The sequence below is a fragment of the Syngnathus floridae genome, chromosome 7, assembly GCF_059516105.1.
Source record: "Syngnathus floridae isolate MCC-2025c chromosome 7, RoL_Sflo_1.0, whole genome shotgun sequence".
Taxonomy (NCBI): domain Eukaryota; kingdom Metazoa; phylum Chordata; class Actinopteri; order Syngnathiformes; family Syngnathidae; genus Syngnathus; species Syngnathus floridae.
In genome coordinates, this window is record NC_142419.1 from 4,203,252 (window position 1) to 4,220,099 (window position 16,848).

At 48.1% G+C, this 16,848-nt stretch overlaps 2 protein-coding genes across 4 annotated transcripts in view; both read right to left on the reverse strand.

Moving 5' to 3' along the window:
- Positions 1-16,848, reverse strand: part of efhd1 (EF-hand domain family, member D1) — a 56,504-nt gene that overhangs the window by 15,401 nt on the left and 24,255 nt on the right. For all 3 annotated transcript variants that reach the window (XM_088381973.1, XM_088381974.1, XM_088381972.1), the window contains one exon: positions 14,059-14,206. In XM_088381973.1, the coding sequence (XP_088238099.1) occupies positions 14,059-14,206 (148 nt within the window). The remainder of the gene's footprint in view (positions 1-14,058; positions 14,207-16,848) is intronic.
- LOC148394820 (uncharacterized) lies at positions 218-14,048 on the reverse strand. The gene is made up of 2 exons (XM_088381961.1): positions 2,841-14,048; positions 218-2,716 (listed from the first exon to the last, which is right to left on the reverse strand). The coding sequence occupies exon 1, from the start codon at positions 8,469-8,471 to the stop codon at positions 6,738-6,740; it is 1,734 nt and encodes a 577-aa protein (XP_088238087.1). The 5' UTR covers positions 8,472-14,048; the 3' UTR covers positions 218-2,716; positions 2,841-6,737.

Consider the following 16,848-nt stretch of genomic DNA (forward strand, 5'->3'; position numbering starts at 1 on the left):
ATAACTCTGAATGTTACGTCAGGCCCATTCTCAGCTCTTCGTTTGTATTTAAGTCACGTTAGCATACCTATTGTTTAGCCTGTTGTTGCTCGTTCATGTCTGTTCTTGGTGTTGGATTTTGTCGAATAAATTTCCCCCAAAATGCGGCTTATACTCCGGAGCGACTTGTATCCCCCAGGCTGTTGCTCTGATGAACTCACACCACTCTTAGTCAAAGTCAAAGTCAAAGTCAGCTTTATTGTCAATTTCTCCACATGCCAAAGACACACAAAGAAACTGAAATTTCGTTCCCCCCTATCCCACGGTGACAAGACATGGCCCACAACAGACAAACAAGTAAAGTATAACAAAAGCGTGCTGAATAATGAATAAATAACAACAAATAAATAAATAAATAAATAAATAAATAGGAGGAGCAAAAAAAAAAAAAGGAGCAAGTGCGCGTACAGCAGACATTCCCGAAAGTAGCGCAACAGTGCCGCACGCTACGCAGAAGGGGGTAGCGAGTTCAGGGCCCTAACAGCCTGGAGAAAGAAGCTGTTGGTGAGTCTGGTGGTGCGGGAGCGCAGGCTCCTGTACCTCTTCCCAGAGGGCAGAAGGTCAAACAAAGAGTGAGCCGGGTGACTCACATCTCTCGCAATCGAGGTTGCCTTGCGGATGAGATGGGAGGTGTAAATGTCCTTCAGGGAGGGGAGCGAAGCACCAACAATCTTACCAGCCGTATTCACTATGCGCTGCAGGGCCTTCAAGTTCTGTTCAGTGCAGTTACCACCCCAGACAGCGATGCAACTGGTGAGGACGCTCTCAATGGTGCCACGGTAGAATGTAGACAGAACTGCCCGAGGAGCACATGCACGCCTGAGCTTCCGCAGGAAGTACAGGCGGCGCTGAGCTTTCTTTGCCAGTGATGAGGTGTTTGCGGACCAGGAGAGGTCCTCACTGATGTGCACCCCCAGGAACTTGGTGCAGCTCACCCTCTCCACCACAGCACCGTCGACGATCAGCGGCAGGTGTGTCGTGCGACCCTTCCGGAAGTCAACAATGATTTCCTTGGTCTTATTGACGTTCAGCAGGAGGTTGTTGTCCCTGCACCACGTGGTCAGAAGGTCAACTTCCGACCTGTACCGAGTCTCGTCGCCCTTCGTGATGAGACCCACCAGAGTTGTGTCGTCAGCAAACTTCACTATGCGGTTGTCGCTGTAGGTCGCAGTGCAGTCAAGCGTCAGCAGGGTGAAGAGCAATGGACTGAGCACGCAGCCCTGGGGGGCCCACGTGCTCAGCGTGATGCAGGCGGAGATTTTGTCGCCAACACGCACCACCTGAGGCCTCTGACAGAGGAAGTCCAGTACTGAGGCCCAGCTCGTCGAGTTTGCAGATGAGTCGCTGCGGCACAATGGTGTTGAAGGCAGAGCTGAAGTCCACAAACAGCAACCTCACATATGAGTCCTTTCTCTCCAGGTGGGTGAGGGCCGAGTGGAGGGCAGAGCAGATGGCATCCTCAGAGGACCGCTTGGCACGGTACGCAAACTGGAAAGGGTCAATGGTGGGGGGGAGAACGGACTTGATGTGCTACATGACAAGCCGCTCAAAGCACTTCATGATGATGGGCGTCAGTGCCACGGGGCGGTAGTCATTGAAGCAGGACGGTGCAGGTTTCTTCGGCACAGGAACGATGGTGGCAGCCTTGAAACACGAGGGGACGATGGCCTGCTGCAGGGAAACGTTAAAGATGTCCGTGAAGACACCCGACAGCTCCCCAGCACAGTCCTTCAGCGCTCGACCCGGGATGTTGTCAGGGCCCGCCGCCTTACGGGTGTCAATAGCGGCAAGCGCCCTCCTCACACCGTCGGCAGAGAGGCGCAGGGGCTGCTCGTGTGGGGGGGGAGTGGTCTTCAGCGGGCAAGTGCTGTTCTGGGCGTCGAAGCGAGCAAAGAAGCGCTTCAGATCGTTCAGCAGATGGACGTCGCCCTCACAGCTCCTCGGCGCGGGCTTGTAGTCCGTGATGGTCTGAATGCCCCGCCAAAGGCTACGTGAGTCCTTGCTGTCCTTGAAGTGGGTGGAGACCTTGCACGAGAACGCCTTCTTCGCTTCTTTGATGCCTCGGGACAGGTCGGCCCTCGCTCTCCTCAAGCCAGCCTCATCCCCTGCTCTGAAAGCCTTGTCCCTGGCCCTCAACAGTCTGAGGACAGCCCCCGTCAGCCACGGCTTCCAGTTCGCGCGAGTGACGACGGATTTCGAGCAAGTCACATCATCGATGCACTTCGTGATGTAAGAGGTAACAGAGTCAGTATACTCCTCTATGTCCGTCCAATCGTTGTAGGTGGCTGCCTGCTTAAACAAGTCCCAGTCAGTGGTGTCGAAGCAGTCACCAAGTGCATCGGAGGCACCCTCAGGCCACACCCGAACCCGCCTCCGAACCGGCCTGGATGCCTTTACCAATTGTCTGTATGCGGGCAAAAGCAAAACGTGAGATGGTCAGAAAGCCCCAGATGGGGGAGGGGGGTGGCTTTGAAAGCTCCCTTTTGCGCCGAGTAGACTAGGTCCAGGAAGCTGTCTCCACGTGTCGGAAAAGTAACATGCTGGTGAAGCCTCGGGAAAACAGGCTTCAGGTTGGCATGATTGAAGTCTCCAGCGAAGATGGTGAAACCGTCAGGGTGCGCTGTTTGCTGTTCACTGACAGCCTGGTACAGTTCACCAAGCGCCGCGATCCTATCGCCTTCGATGTTGGAAGGCGGGATGTATACCGCGACCAGCAGAATCGCGGTAAATTCCCTCGGCAGATAAAAAGGACGGCACTTAATGATCACAAACTCCGCAAGTGGCGAGCAGTGCTTACATACCACCACAGAGTCCCGGCACCATTCTTTTCGGATGTAGACGCATATTCCACCTCCTCACGACTTTCCCCCTCGTACAATGGCACGGTCTGCCCGATAGCACGCTAGCCGCTCCAGATGCACGGCAGAGTCCGGAATGTTGTCACTCAACCAGGTCTCGGTGAACACGAGCACACAGCAGTTCCGCACCGTCCGGTTCGTAGACCTCAGCAGGCGGACGTAATCCATTTTGTCTCAGAGTCATTACTGTGTAATAACATCCTGCTCTCCACTCCTTTTTTGAATTGTCTACACCAGACATGGGCAAACTACGGCCCGCGGGCCACATCCGGCCCACGGGGCCGTTTAATCCGGCCCGCCAAACCTGAATAAATTGTATTATTGAACTTTTTTTTCGGTCATGTTCCCTGCAATTAGTTACTCCCGGAAGCCGTGTCAGAAAGCTCGGTGCACACTCACAAGTGCGTGTACGTACTAAGTAGTACGGACCCGGCGCACTCCGCGCTCTATTTCCATCACTGCCGAATGACGTCAGCATTCTCGTAATTCGCGCGCTGAGCTTTCAGATACAGTTTTACGTGAATGCTACCCACAAACCTTCCCCTGGAATCTTTCCACTAAAATGAGTGGCCCGAGGAAAAGAAAGGTGGACACTGAGTGCCGAGTGTTTAAAAAAAAGAGAGGACAATTTGGCTTGACCTACGTGTGTGAGCAGACGTTCTGCCACATGAACGTCAACAAAGCCCGTCACAGCTCCAGGTTAACGGACCGACACCTCGGCTCTATCCTAAGAATTACCACAACAAATTTTACTCCAGACCATGATGTATTTGGTTAGAATGTTTGCCGTTTGATGTGATTTCGCCTCATTAGATAAACATATTTCATAAATCTGACCGGCAGGCGCTGAAGTGATGGAAACTATTATTCATAATAACAGTGTTGTATTTAATGAGAATCACTGATAGTAGTTTTTTGGTGAAATCTTTTTTTAATGCTGTTAATAAATGCATTTGTTTTAAAAAAGCTTTTTTTTAATATCCATGCTTTACTACCTACTAAAAGTACAAACCTTTTATGCAATGACCTTTACATGTCATTTCTATTACTTCACACAAACACGACATCCATCTGCTCCTGGTTCAGCCCCCCGATCAAAATTTAGAACCAAATTCGGCCCACCAGTCAAAAAGTTTGCCCACCCCTGATCTACACCGTTTGTACAATGTGTCCTCTGCATCCATTGCAGCCTGGTCATCCTAGAAGAGGGACCCTCCCATCTGTGGTCTCTTTTCAAGGTTTCTCATTTACCCTAGCTGGAGTTTTGAGTTTTTCCTTGCCCTCTTGGGAGTTTAAGATCAGGGGATGTTTGAGACTATTTGCCATTTTTCACATGTCCTGAGTGTTGTTGTTAGTCACCTAAAAGTTGAACAGAGGCTGTGATTTACCGAAGTCAAATTCCTTGTTTGGCACGCTCAAACATGGCGAATAAAAACTCTTGAATCTTGAATATGTTTTTTTCACTTTATTGTGCATTTTATTGCTAATGCGACGTATATTCCGGAGCGACTTTTAGTCCGAAAAATATGATAAAATAGTTCAAATTAAATAATGAATAAGCCACACTAGAGCAGCGTTCCCCAAACTTTTTGTGACACGGTTAGGTACTGGACAAATTTTACTCGGGGGGTGGGGGGGGGTGACGTCAGTGCCTCCCCAGTCATGAACCTCACCGCACGTCACTGATATATACACACACACACACACACACACACAGACACACAGACACACACACACACACACACACACACACTCACACACAGTGGAGCCTCGGTTTTCGAACGTCCCGGTTCTCGAACTAATTGATATTCGAACGAAAAATTGGAGATATTTTTGCTTCGGATGTCGGACAAAATTCGGTTATCGAACCTCGCGATGGCCAACTCCGTGGTTCACAGATGAAATACGAACGCTTAAGCAATTATGTAGAAAGCATAAGCGCAGATGGTGTTTAACCTAACTTGAGGTTTTCCATCAGGCATGGAAGGACAGCCTCCTGAGATACATATATGGATGCGCTTATCGTAGCAAAAACTCTTTATTTTTCGTCATTAATCTCAATAAAAACAATTCTAAATACCTATTTGACAGTGCCAAAGCTAACTCTACGCCAGCCGACCCCTGATAGCTTCTTCCACTCGGCTGACGAGTTTAAGAAATTTTCAGCTCAAAAGATTGAGTCCATTAGGGACGAGATCAAGAATGCCATTCCAATCGCCGGTTACTAGCGCTGGGGATCATGCAATAACCCTCTCAAAATTTAAAAGCGTGTCCCTTGAAAGGCTTACACAATTGGTTAGTGCGGCTAAACAAACAACATGTTTACTCGACCCGCTTCCAGCCAAACTACTTAAAGAATCCATCCATCCATCCATCCATCCATCCATCCATCCATCCATCCATCTTCCGCTTATCCGGGGACGGGTCGCGGGGGCAGCAGCTTTAGGAGGGACTCCCAGACTTCCCTCTCCCCAGTCACTTCATCCAGCCCATCCCGGGGGATCCCAAGGTGTTCCCAGGCCAGCTGAGAGACATAGTCTCTCCAGCGCGTCCTGGGTCGTCCCCGGGGTCTCCTACCGGTGGGACATGCCCGGAACACTTCCCCAGGGAGGCGTCCAGGAGGCATCCTGATAAGATGCTCGAGCCACCTCATCTGGCTCCTCTCTACGTGGAGGAGTAGCGACTCTACTCCGAGTCTCTCCCGGATGACCGAGCTTCTCACCCTATCTCTAAGGGAGACCCCGGACATCCTGCGGAGAAAACTCATTTCGGCCGCTTGTATCCGGGATCTCGTTCTTTCAGTCACGACCCATAGCTCGTGATCATAGGTGAGGGTAGGAGCGTAATTCGACCGGTAAATTGAGAGCTTTGCCTTTTGGCTCAGCTCTCTCTTCACCACAACGGACCGGTACAGGGTCCGCATTACTGCCGACGCTGCACCGATCCGCCTGTCGAGCTCGCGCTCCATCCTCCCCTCACTTGTGAACAAGACTCCAAGATACTCGAACTCCTCCACTTGGGGCAGGATCTCATCCCCGATCCGGAGAGGGCATTCCACCCTTTTCCGATCGAGGACCATGGACTCGGATTTGGAGGTGCTGACCCTCATCACGACCGCTTCACACTCGGCTGCGAACCGTTCCAGCGAGAGCTGGAGGTCACGGCCTGAAGAAGCCAACAACACCACATCATCTGCAAAAAGCAGACGCGATGCTGAGGTCCCCAAACCGGACCCCCTCAACGCCTCGGCTGCGCCTAGAAATTCTGTCCATAAAAATTATGAACAGAATCGGTGACAAAGGGCAAATCCTCACTGGGAACGAATCCGACTTACTGCCGGAAATGCGGACCAGACTCTGGCATCGGTGATACAGGGACCGAACCGCCCTTATCAGTTGGCTCGGCACCCCGTACTCCCGAAGCACCCTCCACAGAACCTCCCGAGGGACACGGTCGAACGCCTTCTCCAAGTCCACAAAACACATGTGGACTGGTTGGGCGAACTCCCATGCACCCTCGAGGATCCTGCCGAGGGTGTAGAGCTGGTCCACTGTTCCACGGCCAGGACGAGAGCCACACTGCTCCTCCTGAATCCGAGGTTCGACCACCCGACGGACCCTCCTCTCCAGCACCCCTGAATAGACCTTACCGGGGAGGCTGAGGAGTGTGATTCCCCTGTAATTGGAACACACCCTCCGGTCCCCCTTCTTAAAGAGGGCAACCACCACCCCAGTCTGCCAATCCAGAGGCACTGTCCCCGATGTCCACGCAATGTTGTAGAGGCGTGTCAGCCATGACAGCCCCACAACAGCCAGAGCCTTCAAAAACTCCGGGCGGATCTCATCCACCCCCGGGGCCTTGCCACCGAGGAGTTTTTTTAACTACCTCAGTGACTTCGACCCCAGAGATTGGAGAATTCGCCTCAGAGTCTCCAGGCCCTGCTTCCTCAATGGAAGGTGTGAAGGTGGAATTGAGGAGGTCTTTGAAGTATTCTCCCCACCGACTCACGACGTCCCGAATCGAGGTTAGCAGCACGCCATCCCCACTGTAAACAGTGTTGAAGTTGCACTGCTTGCCCCTCCTGAGACGCCGGATGGTGGACCAGAATTTCCTCGAAGCCGTCCGGAAGTCGTTCTCCATGGCCTCACCAAACTCCTCCCACGCCCGGGTTTTTGCCTCAGCAACCGCCGAAGCCGTGTTCTGCTTGGCCATCCGGTACCTGTCAGCTGCCTCCGGAGTCCCGCAGGCCAAACCGGCCCAATAGGTCTCTTTTTTCAGCTTGACGGCATCCCTTACCGCCGGTGCCCACCAGCGGGTTCTGGGATTTCCGCCACGACAGGCACCAACGACCTTACGGCCACAGCCTCGGTCGGCCGCCTCAACAATGGAGGCGCGGAACATGGTCCACTCGGACTCAATGTCCCCCGCTTCCCCCGGGACGTGGGAAAAGCTCTGCCAGAGGTGGGAGTTGAAGCTCTTCCTGACAGGAGATTCTGCCAGACGTTCCCAGCAGACCCTCACAGAGCGTTTGGGTCTGCCAGGTCGGACCGGCATCTTCCCCCACCATCGGAGACAACCCACCACCAGGTGGTGATCAGTTGACAGCTCCGCCCCTCTCTTCACCCGAGTGTCCAAAACATGCGGCCGCAAATCCCATGACACGACTACAAAGTCGATCATCGAAATGCGGCTGAGGGTGTCCTGGTGCCAAGTGCACACATGGACACCCTTATGTTTGAACATGGTGTTCATTATTGAAAATCCGTGTCGAGCACAGAAGTCCAATAATTGAACACCGCTCGGGTTCAGATCGGGGCGGGCGTTCCTCCCAATCACGCCCTTCCAGGTCTCACTGTCATTGCCCACGTGGGCATTGAAGTCACCCAGTAGAATGATGGAGTCCCCAGAAGGAGCGCTCTCCAGCACTTCCTCCAGGGACCCCAAGAAGGGTGGGTACTCTGAGCTGCCGTTTGGTGCATAGACACAAACAACAGTCAGGACCCGTCCCCCCACCCGAAGGCGGAGGGAGGCTACCCTCTCGTTCACCGGGGTGAACTCCAATGTGCAGGCGCCCAGCCGGGGGGCAATAAGTATACCCACACCGGCTTGACGCCTATCACCGTGGGCAACTCCAGAGTGGAAGAGAGCCCAGCCCCTCTCGAGAGGGCTTGTACCGGAACCCAAACTGTGCGTGGAGGCTAGTCCGACTATATCTAGTCGGAATTTTTCTGCCTCGCACACCAGTTCGGGCTCCTTTCCAGCCAGAGATGTAACATTCCATGTCCCAAGAGCCAACTTCTGCAGCTGGGGATCAGACCGCCAAGGTCCCTGCCTTTGGCCGCCGCCCAGCTCACACTTTACCCGACCCCTTTGGCCCCTCCCACAGTTGGTGAGCCCATGGGAAGGGGGACCCACGTTTCCTTTTCGAGCTGTGCCCGGCCGGGCCCCATGGGCGAAGGCCCGGCCACCAGACGCTCGCCTTCGAGCCCCGCCTCCAGGCTTGGCTCCTAATGGGGGCCCCGGTGACCCGCGTCCGGGCGAGGGAAAATGAAGTCCATTTATTTTTCTCATCATAAGGGGCTTCTGTGAGCCATGCTTTGTCTGGCCCCTCACCTAGGACCCGTTTGCCATGGGTGACCCTACCAGGGGCATGAAGCCCCTGACAACATGGCTCCTAGGATCATAAGGGCACGCAAACCCCTCCACCACGATAAGGTGACGACTCACGGAGGGGTACTTAAAGAATTATTTCCAATTTTAGGACCGTCCGTCTTAAATATAATCAATCTGTCTGTGTCCTCTGGGATAGTGCCAACAGCCTTTAAAACCGCTAATATTAAACCGTTACTTAAGCGAGCAAATCTTGACCCGGACTGTCTCAGTAATTATAGGCCAGTTTCAAACCTCCCATTCATAGCAAAACTTCTTGAAAAAGTAGTAGCGCAGCATCTTATTGATTACATGGTCGCTAATAATCGATATGACTCTTTTCAGTCTGGTTTTAGAGCTAATCATTCCAGAGAGACAGCACTTGCTGAAGTGACTAATGATCTCCTCATAGCTATAGATTCAAATACGTCGTCTGTATTGTTACTACTCAATCTTAGTGCTGCTTTTGACACTGTAGACTTTGATATTTTATTAGGACGTCTTAAAAGTTGTGTTGGTATCTCAGGGTCATCACGAGGCTGGTTCTAGTCCTATCTATCAGACAGGACGCACTGAGTGGTCCATGGCAATACGTCCTCTGAGCTCTATAATGTTACGTGTGGTGTCCCACAGGGATCGGTACTCGGACCGATTCTATTTAATATTTATATGATTCCGCTTGGGGACATAATACGTAAATATAATATTAGTTTTCAATGCTACGCGGATGACACCCAATTATATATGCCGTTATCGATGACAGATCCGCGGGACTGACTATAGATAACCGTACTATCACTTTGAGTGATACTGTAACTAATCTCGGGCTAATATTTGACCAAACGCTCTCCTTTCAAAAACACATTAAGAATATAACCAGAATTGCATTTTTTCACCTTCGTAATATTGTTAAGATTCGTCCGATCCTCTCGACTGGGGATGCGGAAACTATTATACATGCGTTTGTCACGTCGCGCCTTGACTATTATTATTATATTAATATTGTAATTAATATTGTATTATTCTCTGGTCTTCCTAAGTCCCTCATCAAAAGTCTACAGTTAGTACAAAATGCTGCTGCGAGGCTGCTCTCACGGACAAGAAAATTTGATCACATTACCCCAATATTAGCCAACTTACATTGGCTCCCGGTCCATTTAAGATGTGACTTCAAGGTTCTTCTACTAACCTATAAATCACTGCATGGCTTAGCGCCTTCATATCTCGTCGACCTAGTCGTTCCTTATGTTCCGTCTCGTAACCTTCGTTCGCAAAACACTAGTCTTTTAGTTACACCGAGGGCCAAGAAAATGTCTGCAGGTTCTAGAGCATTCTCTATTCGAGCTTCAGAGCTTTGGAATGCCCTACCAGGGGTTATTAGAAATGCTACCTCAGTAGAAACATTTAAGACACGTTTAAAGACACATTTCTATGAGATGGCCTTTAACTAACTTGTAGTGGCCAATTCGGCCGGAGTTTGTTTTTGTTCTCTCTCCCCATCCCCCTCCCTGGCTGGGGAGGGGTTTAGGTGGCGCAAAAGCTGATAGCGACTAGCTGGATTCTCGGGGACCAATTCAAGATGAGGAACCTGCAGCTCAACCTCCTTGAAGACACTGCCAGGACAATTGAGGGCACCTCCAACATCCATTTTTTCATTGATTTTCATATTATGTATTACTTGTGCCCTCTCTGCATCCATTACAACCTGGTGATCCTGAAAGGGGGATCCTTCCATCTGTGATCCCTTCTCAAGGTTTCTCATTTTCCCCTGGTAGGGGTTTTTGAGTTTTTCCGTGCCCTTTTGGGAGCTTAAGATCAGGGGATGCTTTGAGAATAATTGATAATTTTTGTCTATGTGCACGCACGCACGCACGCACGCACGCACGCACGCACGCACGCACGCACGCACGCACGCACGCACGCACGCACGCACGCACGCACGCACGCACGCACGCACGCACTCACGCACTCACGCACTCACGCACTCACGCACTCACGCACTCACGCACTCACGCACTCACGCACTCACGCACTCACGCACTCACGCACTCACGCACTCACGCACTCACGTACTCACGCACTCGTTCACTCACGCACACACACACAAATATATATATATACATATATACACACACACACACACACACACACACACACACACACACACACACACACACACACACACACACACACACACACACACACACACACACACACACACACACACACACACACACACACACACACACACACACACACACACACACACACACACACACACACACACACACACACACACACACACACACACACACACACACACACACACACACACACACACACACACACACGAATACATACTTGGAGCACGGGGCTTTGTCTTCCCATATTTTCTTTTATTTATTTTCCTATTTATTTAAATAAAATTATTTAAATAAGAAAGAATGTTTTTGCAAAAGTTTTTAAAAATACAAAGTGTTTAAAAAACAAGAACGTGTATAAAACTACAATAAAGGTTCATAAAAGTCTCATGTGGATATTGTAACAATATATTTACTCTTATTTATATTTATCTTTTTATTTATTTAAATAAGTAAGAATGTTTCTGAAAGTCAATTTGACTTTAAAATTTTTACAAAAGTGTTTTAAAAAACAATAAAGTGTATAAAACTACAATAAAGGTTGATAAAAGTCTTGTGTGGATATACGATTGAACGTAAGAGTTTTTCAACATACGATGTGAAATCTGATAAAAAATTTGACTCATCCGAAGTAATTCCCAACATACGACGTCATCATGGTTAGCCCGCTAGACGGCAGCACGTCGGAATGACGTCAGCGTCCCAAGAAGGCTAATGCAAAAAGTAGTAGGGGTGAAAAAAGGAACAAGGTGATGATTTCCTAATAAATGGAAACAAGAGCTCAGAAAACATGAGCGCAGAGTGTGTGTGTGATCATTAAGCAGAAGGAAGCCCTCAAAGCTGTTAAGTCATCCAAGGGGCTCACCATCCTCTCTAAACATCGCAGCCCTACCCTGGAAGAGATGGAACGCCTTTTGCTTGTATGGATAAAGGACAAGAAGATTGCTGGCGAAACGATCACTGGAACGATCATATGTGAGAAGGCGAACGCCATATATTGTGTTTTGTTAACGTTATGTAAATTGAACTATAATAAAAAATTTAAAATAGAAAAAAATTCATGAAATATAAAAATTAAAAAAAGCTGTTAAGTGTAAGTTCACATACTGTAAGTTAAGTATGTATCTCTCTATGTGTCTCTAAGGTACAGTGACAAAAAAACCTTTGGATTATTTCTTTGTAATTTCTTTCTTTTTACATCTCTCTGATATAATGCATTTGTTTTATTACGTTGTGTAATTATTTGCAGTATTTATTAAGGTGTAATCATTGTTTTTTTTGGGGCTGTGGAACAAATTAAATGAATCACAGTGTATTCTTACAGAAATATTTGATCCAACATAGTACAACTACCGTAATTTTCGGACTATATGTCGCGTTTTTTTTCATAGTTTTGGCGGGGGGGGGCGACTTATACTCAGGAGTGTTTTAGGGGGTTTTTTTCCCACAAATTTTTACTTGATCATTAACACATCACTTACAAGTATAGTTGACCACTTCACATGTTATTTTTAGTATAGTTGATCACTTCACATGCTTTTAGCTTTATCTTCAACATATTCAAAACATAAAAAATAGAGAAAAAATCAAATAAAGCAATTAACACTTTAAAGCGAACATATCCAAGTCCACTGTCTGCTGTATGCACAATTGCTCCATTTTTGCTCCTCTTATATTTATTATGTTATTTGTTTATTTATTATTTATTCATCACTCTTATTTATTCATTGTTTGTGCCTTCTTGTTTTTTTTTGTGTTGTTTACTTGTATGCATATTCTGTACTATATCTTGTCACCGTGGGATAGTGGAAACGTAATTTCGATCTCTTTGTGTGTCTTGGCATATGAAGAACTCGACAATGAAGCAGATTTTGACTGATGAAACAACCAAATAAACAAAACAAAAAAACTGCATCTGAAAAAAAAACATTTTCAGACGAAACTGGATGAGGGCGCTCTAAATGGGAAGGGCTTAAGAAAAATGGCACCAAAAAGAAACTCATATTTTGCAGGTAACAAACTTCAAGTTGTAAAATATGCAGCCGAAAACAGTAATCGAGCAGCAGAAAGAAAGTTTGGAGAACCGTGATGTACCAAAGCATTACTGTAATTTGAATTTCAAGTGACGTCAGTGGCATGGCGCGGCGGTTGTTTACATAAAGGACATACGTACCCACGTACGTACTACCGGCATCATTAGCGGCTTTGTTTCTAAGTGACACGGAGGACGCAGAGATTGAAGGAATTAAGGATTTGGAGTGACATAGAAGGTTTGAAAAACTATTATGGCTTTTACGCGCGCCCGGTACTACTCTACACTGAGCTCTCGTTCACCTCCGTGGATCGAAGTCGGGGGCCGGCGCTTGGCCGGGTGGCTGTCCGCAGACGGTGCATGGGGCTCGGACATGGCTTTTACGCACGCCCGGTCCTATTGTATGGAGCTCTCTTCCACATCGGTGGCTGGAAGTCCACGCCGCCACACGCTTGGAAGTTTGTTTTGTTAAATAAAGAGCCGTTTACCAAACCCACGTCTTTCCTTGTACTTTGTTAACGCTACAATATAGTTATATAGTAGATCTGTGGAATAACGACGAGGCTGACGTCAGGACGCACACGCGGCGTTGTTGACAAAGGATGAGGAATTTGATCGATGGATTTAATGATTTAAAGTGCACAGATGGTTTGATAATACTGCTTATATAATAGTTATTTGAAATATAATTTATATATCGTTATAAGGGCCTGTGTAATATTTTGAATTGCAAGCGCCGTCAGCCGCGCGCACACATTGTTGACAAAGAACAATCGATGGATTTAATGAATTGGAGTGACACAGATGGTTTTATAAACATGTTATTTATGTAATAGTTCTCTTTAATAACTCTATATGTTACGTCAGGCCTGTTCTCAGCTCTTTGTTTGTGTTTGTCACGTTAGCATACCTATCGTTTAGCCTGTTGTTGCTATCGTTTAGCCTGTTGTTGCTATCGTTTAGCCTGTTGTTGCTCGTTCATGACTGTTCTTGGTGTGGGATTTTGTCGAATAAATTGCCTCCTCAAAATGCGACTTATAGTCCGGAGCGACTTATGTTTTTTTCACTTTTTGGGGCATTTTATGGCTGGTGCGACTTGTACTCCGGAGCAACTTATAGTCCGAAAATTACGGTATTTCAACATATGAAGTAGGTCCTGGAACTACTTAAATTCGTATGTAGAGGTTTGATTGTAGATTCGTCAAGTCAGACCTTTTCCAATTCCAATTGGGTTTTTGTTACACCTCTAAAAAACCTGTATTTTGGTCATGAAACATGTTTTAGGGTGTGACTCGATGGCAAAGCAAATACAAATATCCATGTGTACAAGCATGCTCACCTCTCGAAAGCTCAGTTTACCATCAAAGTCCTCATCCACCTCTTTGATCATGTTCTTAAGGCCCAGGTGAGTCTGTGGAGCACCAAGCTTCTCCATCATCAGCTTGAGCTCCATTAGGTCGATAAATCCATCTTTACCAGTGTCATACCTGGAAAGCACAAGTCAGTTTTGTTTGTGAAGCTGAATCTGAATCTGAAGTCCAGTACAAAATTTGACAAAAACAATAAAAACTACACAAATGAAATTGGCCGAATGGTTATCAATTTTGGACACAAATTGCTTGTGAGTCATGCCATACAGGACAACAACAGTTCAACCTAAAATGAGATCATTATTCTGAAGATGAAGCATTTTAGTGATTTGGAAGGCAAAGAACAGGTGTGTGTGAGACTGGGGATGACTCCAAGGTTACAGACTTGTTAGTATCAAGGTAAGTGTCGAAACTTGTAGGACCGGGGGGTATTCCAGAAAGTAGGTTATGTGAAAACTCTGAGTAAGTTACCCTGGAAATGAGGGAATGAGGGTTATCCGTTCCAGAAAGAGAGCTGACTTAAACTCTGGGTCAGTTACTGTGGTAACTTACTCTGTGAACATAACCTGCTTGCTGGCAAGTTTACTGTAAGAGACCCAGAGTTTCAATCTCCCTCCCACACAAAGAAAGCAGTTAATCATGGATTGGCCGTTAATTCAAAATCAGATCGACATGGAAGCCGTAATAATTCCAAACGCTTTACGTCGCGACAGAATCGTCTGATCCAGATTAGATGTTTCATCATTTCTAGAAGAATATCTTTTCGAACGCTACTGCTTTCTTTGAACAGTATAATTTCTCTCAATAACCTTTGCTTGCCGTGGGATACCTGATGGTGTGCGGGCATCATGAGTTCGATTCCCACACACCCCGAACGAGCACTAATATCAGAGCAACCTTAATGCATAGCACTATGTTTTTTTGCAAATGGCATTTTCTTTATAATATCGGGGATGCAGAGCATTACTTTTTTTCTGTTGGCTGAGCAGAACTCAGCGTTTGTTTGAAAATTGTATTTTAATGAGTGTTGGTGTTGGCTACAGCGTCACATTTTAAATTACTACAATAAGTATAAAACAATTGCATTTTTGTCAAGTATTAATCCACAAAGTGTAGAATTAACTGAGAGGATGTTGGAAAACATTTTGTTTGGGGTTTAAACTACCGTATTTGCCGGTGTATAAGTCGACTCGGTGTATAAGTCGACCCCCTAAAATTCGACGGAAATTTACGATTTTATGATATATCCTTTGTATAAGTCGAGCTCAATTCTTGCATTATATTAAACTTCAAAATTCAATCAGAAATATGCGAAATTTATTGACGAAATGTGTTCAAATTCCGGGAGGCCGTGCGCATGCGGCTGTTTATAAGCACCGCGGAGGAGATCGCGGAGCCTCATTCGACTTCCAGCGGCCGGCGAGCTCACGCACGCCGCCCGGCACCACCGGGAGGCCGGAAATAGCTCCAAGCCGAGCGGATCGGCACTTTATAAGCACCGCGGAGGAGATCGCGAAGCCTCATTCAACTTCCAGCGGCCAGCGCACTCGCGCACGCCGCCCGGCACCACCGGGAGGCCGTGTGCACGCGCCAAGTGGCCGGAAATAGCTCCCGCCGAGCGGACCGGTTCTTTATAAGCACCGCGGAGGAGATCGCAGAGCCTCATTCGACTTCCAGCAGCCGGCGAGCTCGCGCATGCCGCCCGGCACATCCGGGAGGCCGTGCACACGCACCGGGTGGCCGAAAATAGCTCCGGCCGAGCGGATCTGCACTTTAGAAGCACTGCGGATGAAATCGCGGCGCCTCATTCGACTTCCAGCGGGCCGCGCACTCGCGCACGCCGCCCGGTTCAAATTTTCTAAGTGCCAACGGCTCTTTCGCCATAAAGAGTCCGCCTCGGCTGGTTCCCCATGTCGGCCAGAACAAGTGAAAATTTGGCCTCTTCCCGTGGAAGTCCGGCCAAGTTTGGCGAATATTTTCTAAGTGCCAACGACTCAACCGCCGTAAAGTGTCCGCCTCGGCTGGTTCCCCATGTCGGCCACCACAAGTGAAAATTCGGCCTCTTCCCCTGGAAGTCTGGCCAAGTTTGGCAAATATTTTCAAAGTGCGAACGACTCAACCGCCGTAAAGTGTCCGCCTCGGCTGGTTCCTCGTGTCGGCCACCACGAGTGAAAATTCGGCCTCTTCCCCTGGAAGTCCGGCCAAGTTTGGCGAATATTTTTTAAGTGCCAACGACTCAACCGCCGTAAAGTGTCCGCCTCGGCTGGTTCCTCCGGTCGGCCAGAACAAGTGAAAATTCGGCCTCTTCCCCTGGAAGTCTGGCCAAGTTTGGCGAATATTTTCAAAGTGCCAACGACATTCATTTAGACATGGCGATTGAATGTTTAAGTACTGGTAGTTATTGTCGTTGCTTGACGCGCGATGACTCGCACATTCGCTCAATACCCAGTACTTCACCCTAGCAGTCATCGTCGCTGCCTGGCTTTCGATGTCCGTTATTGAGGTGAGAATATTTGAAATTGTTGCTGAGGATGCGTGTTAATGCGACGAACGCTTTATAATTATTCAGTTTCTCGCTGTTTGATGAGCCTGACGGACGCACACCCACGCACAATGAGATGCATGGGAAACGGCCTTGGTTACCATCACATTTGAAGCGATGAATACGAAGTTAAATTTTATGGCTCGGTGTATAAGTCGAGGTCGATTTTTTTCGGTCGATTTTGGATCGAAAAAGGTCGACCAATACACCGGCAAAT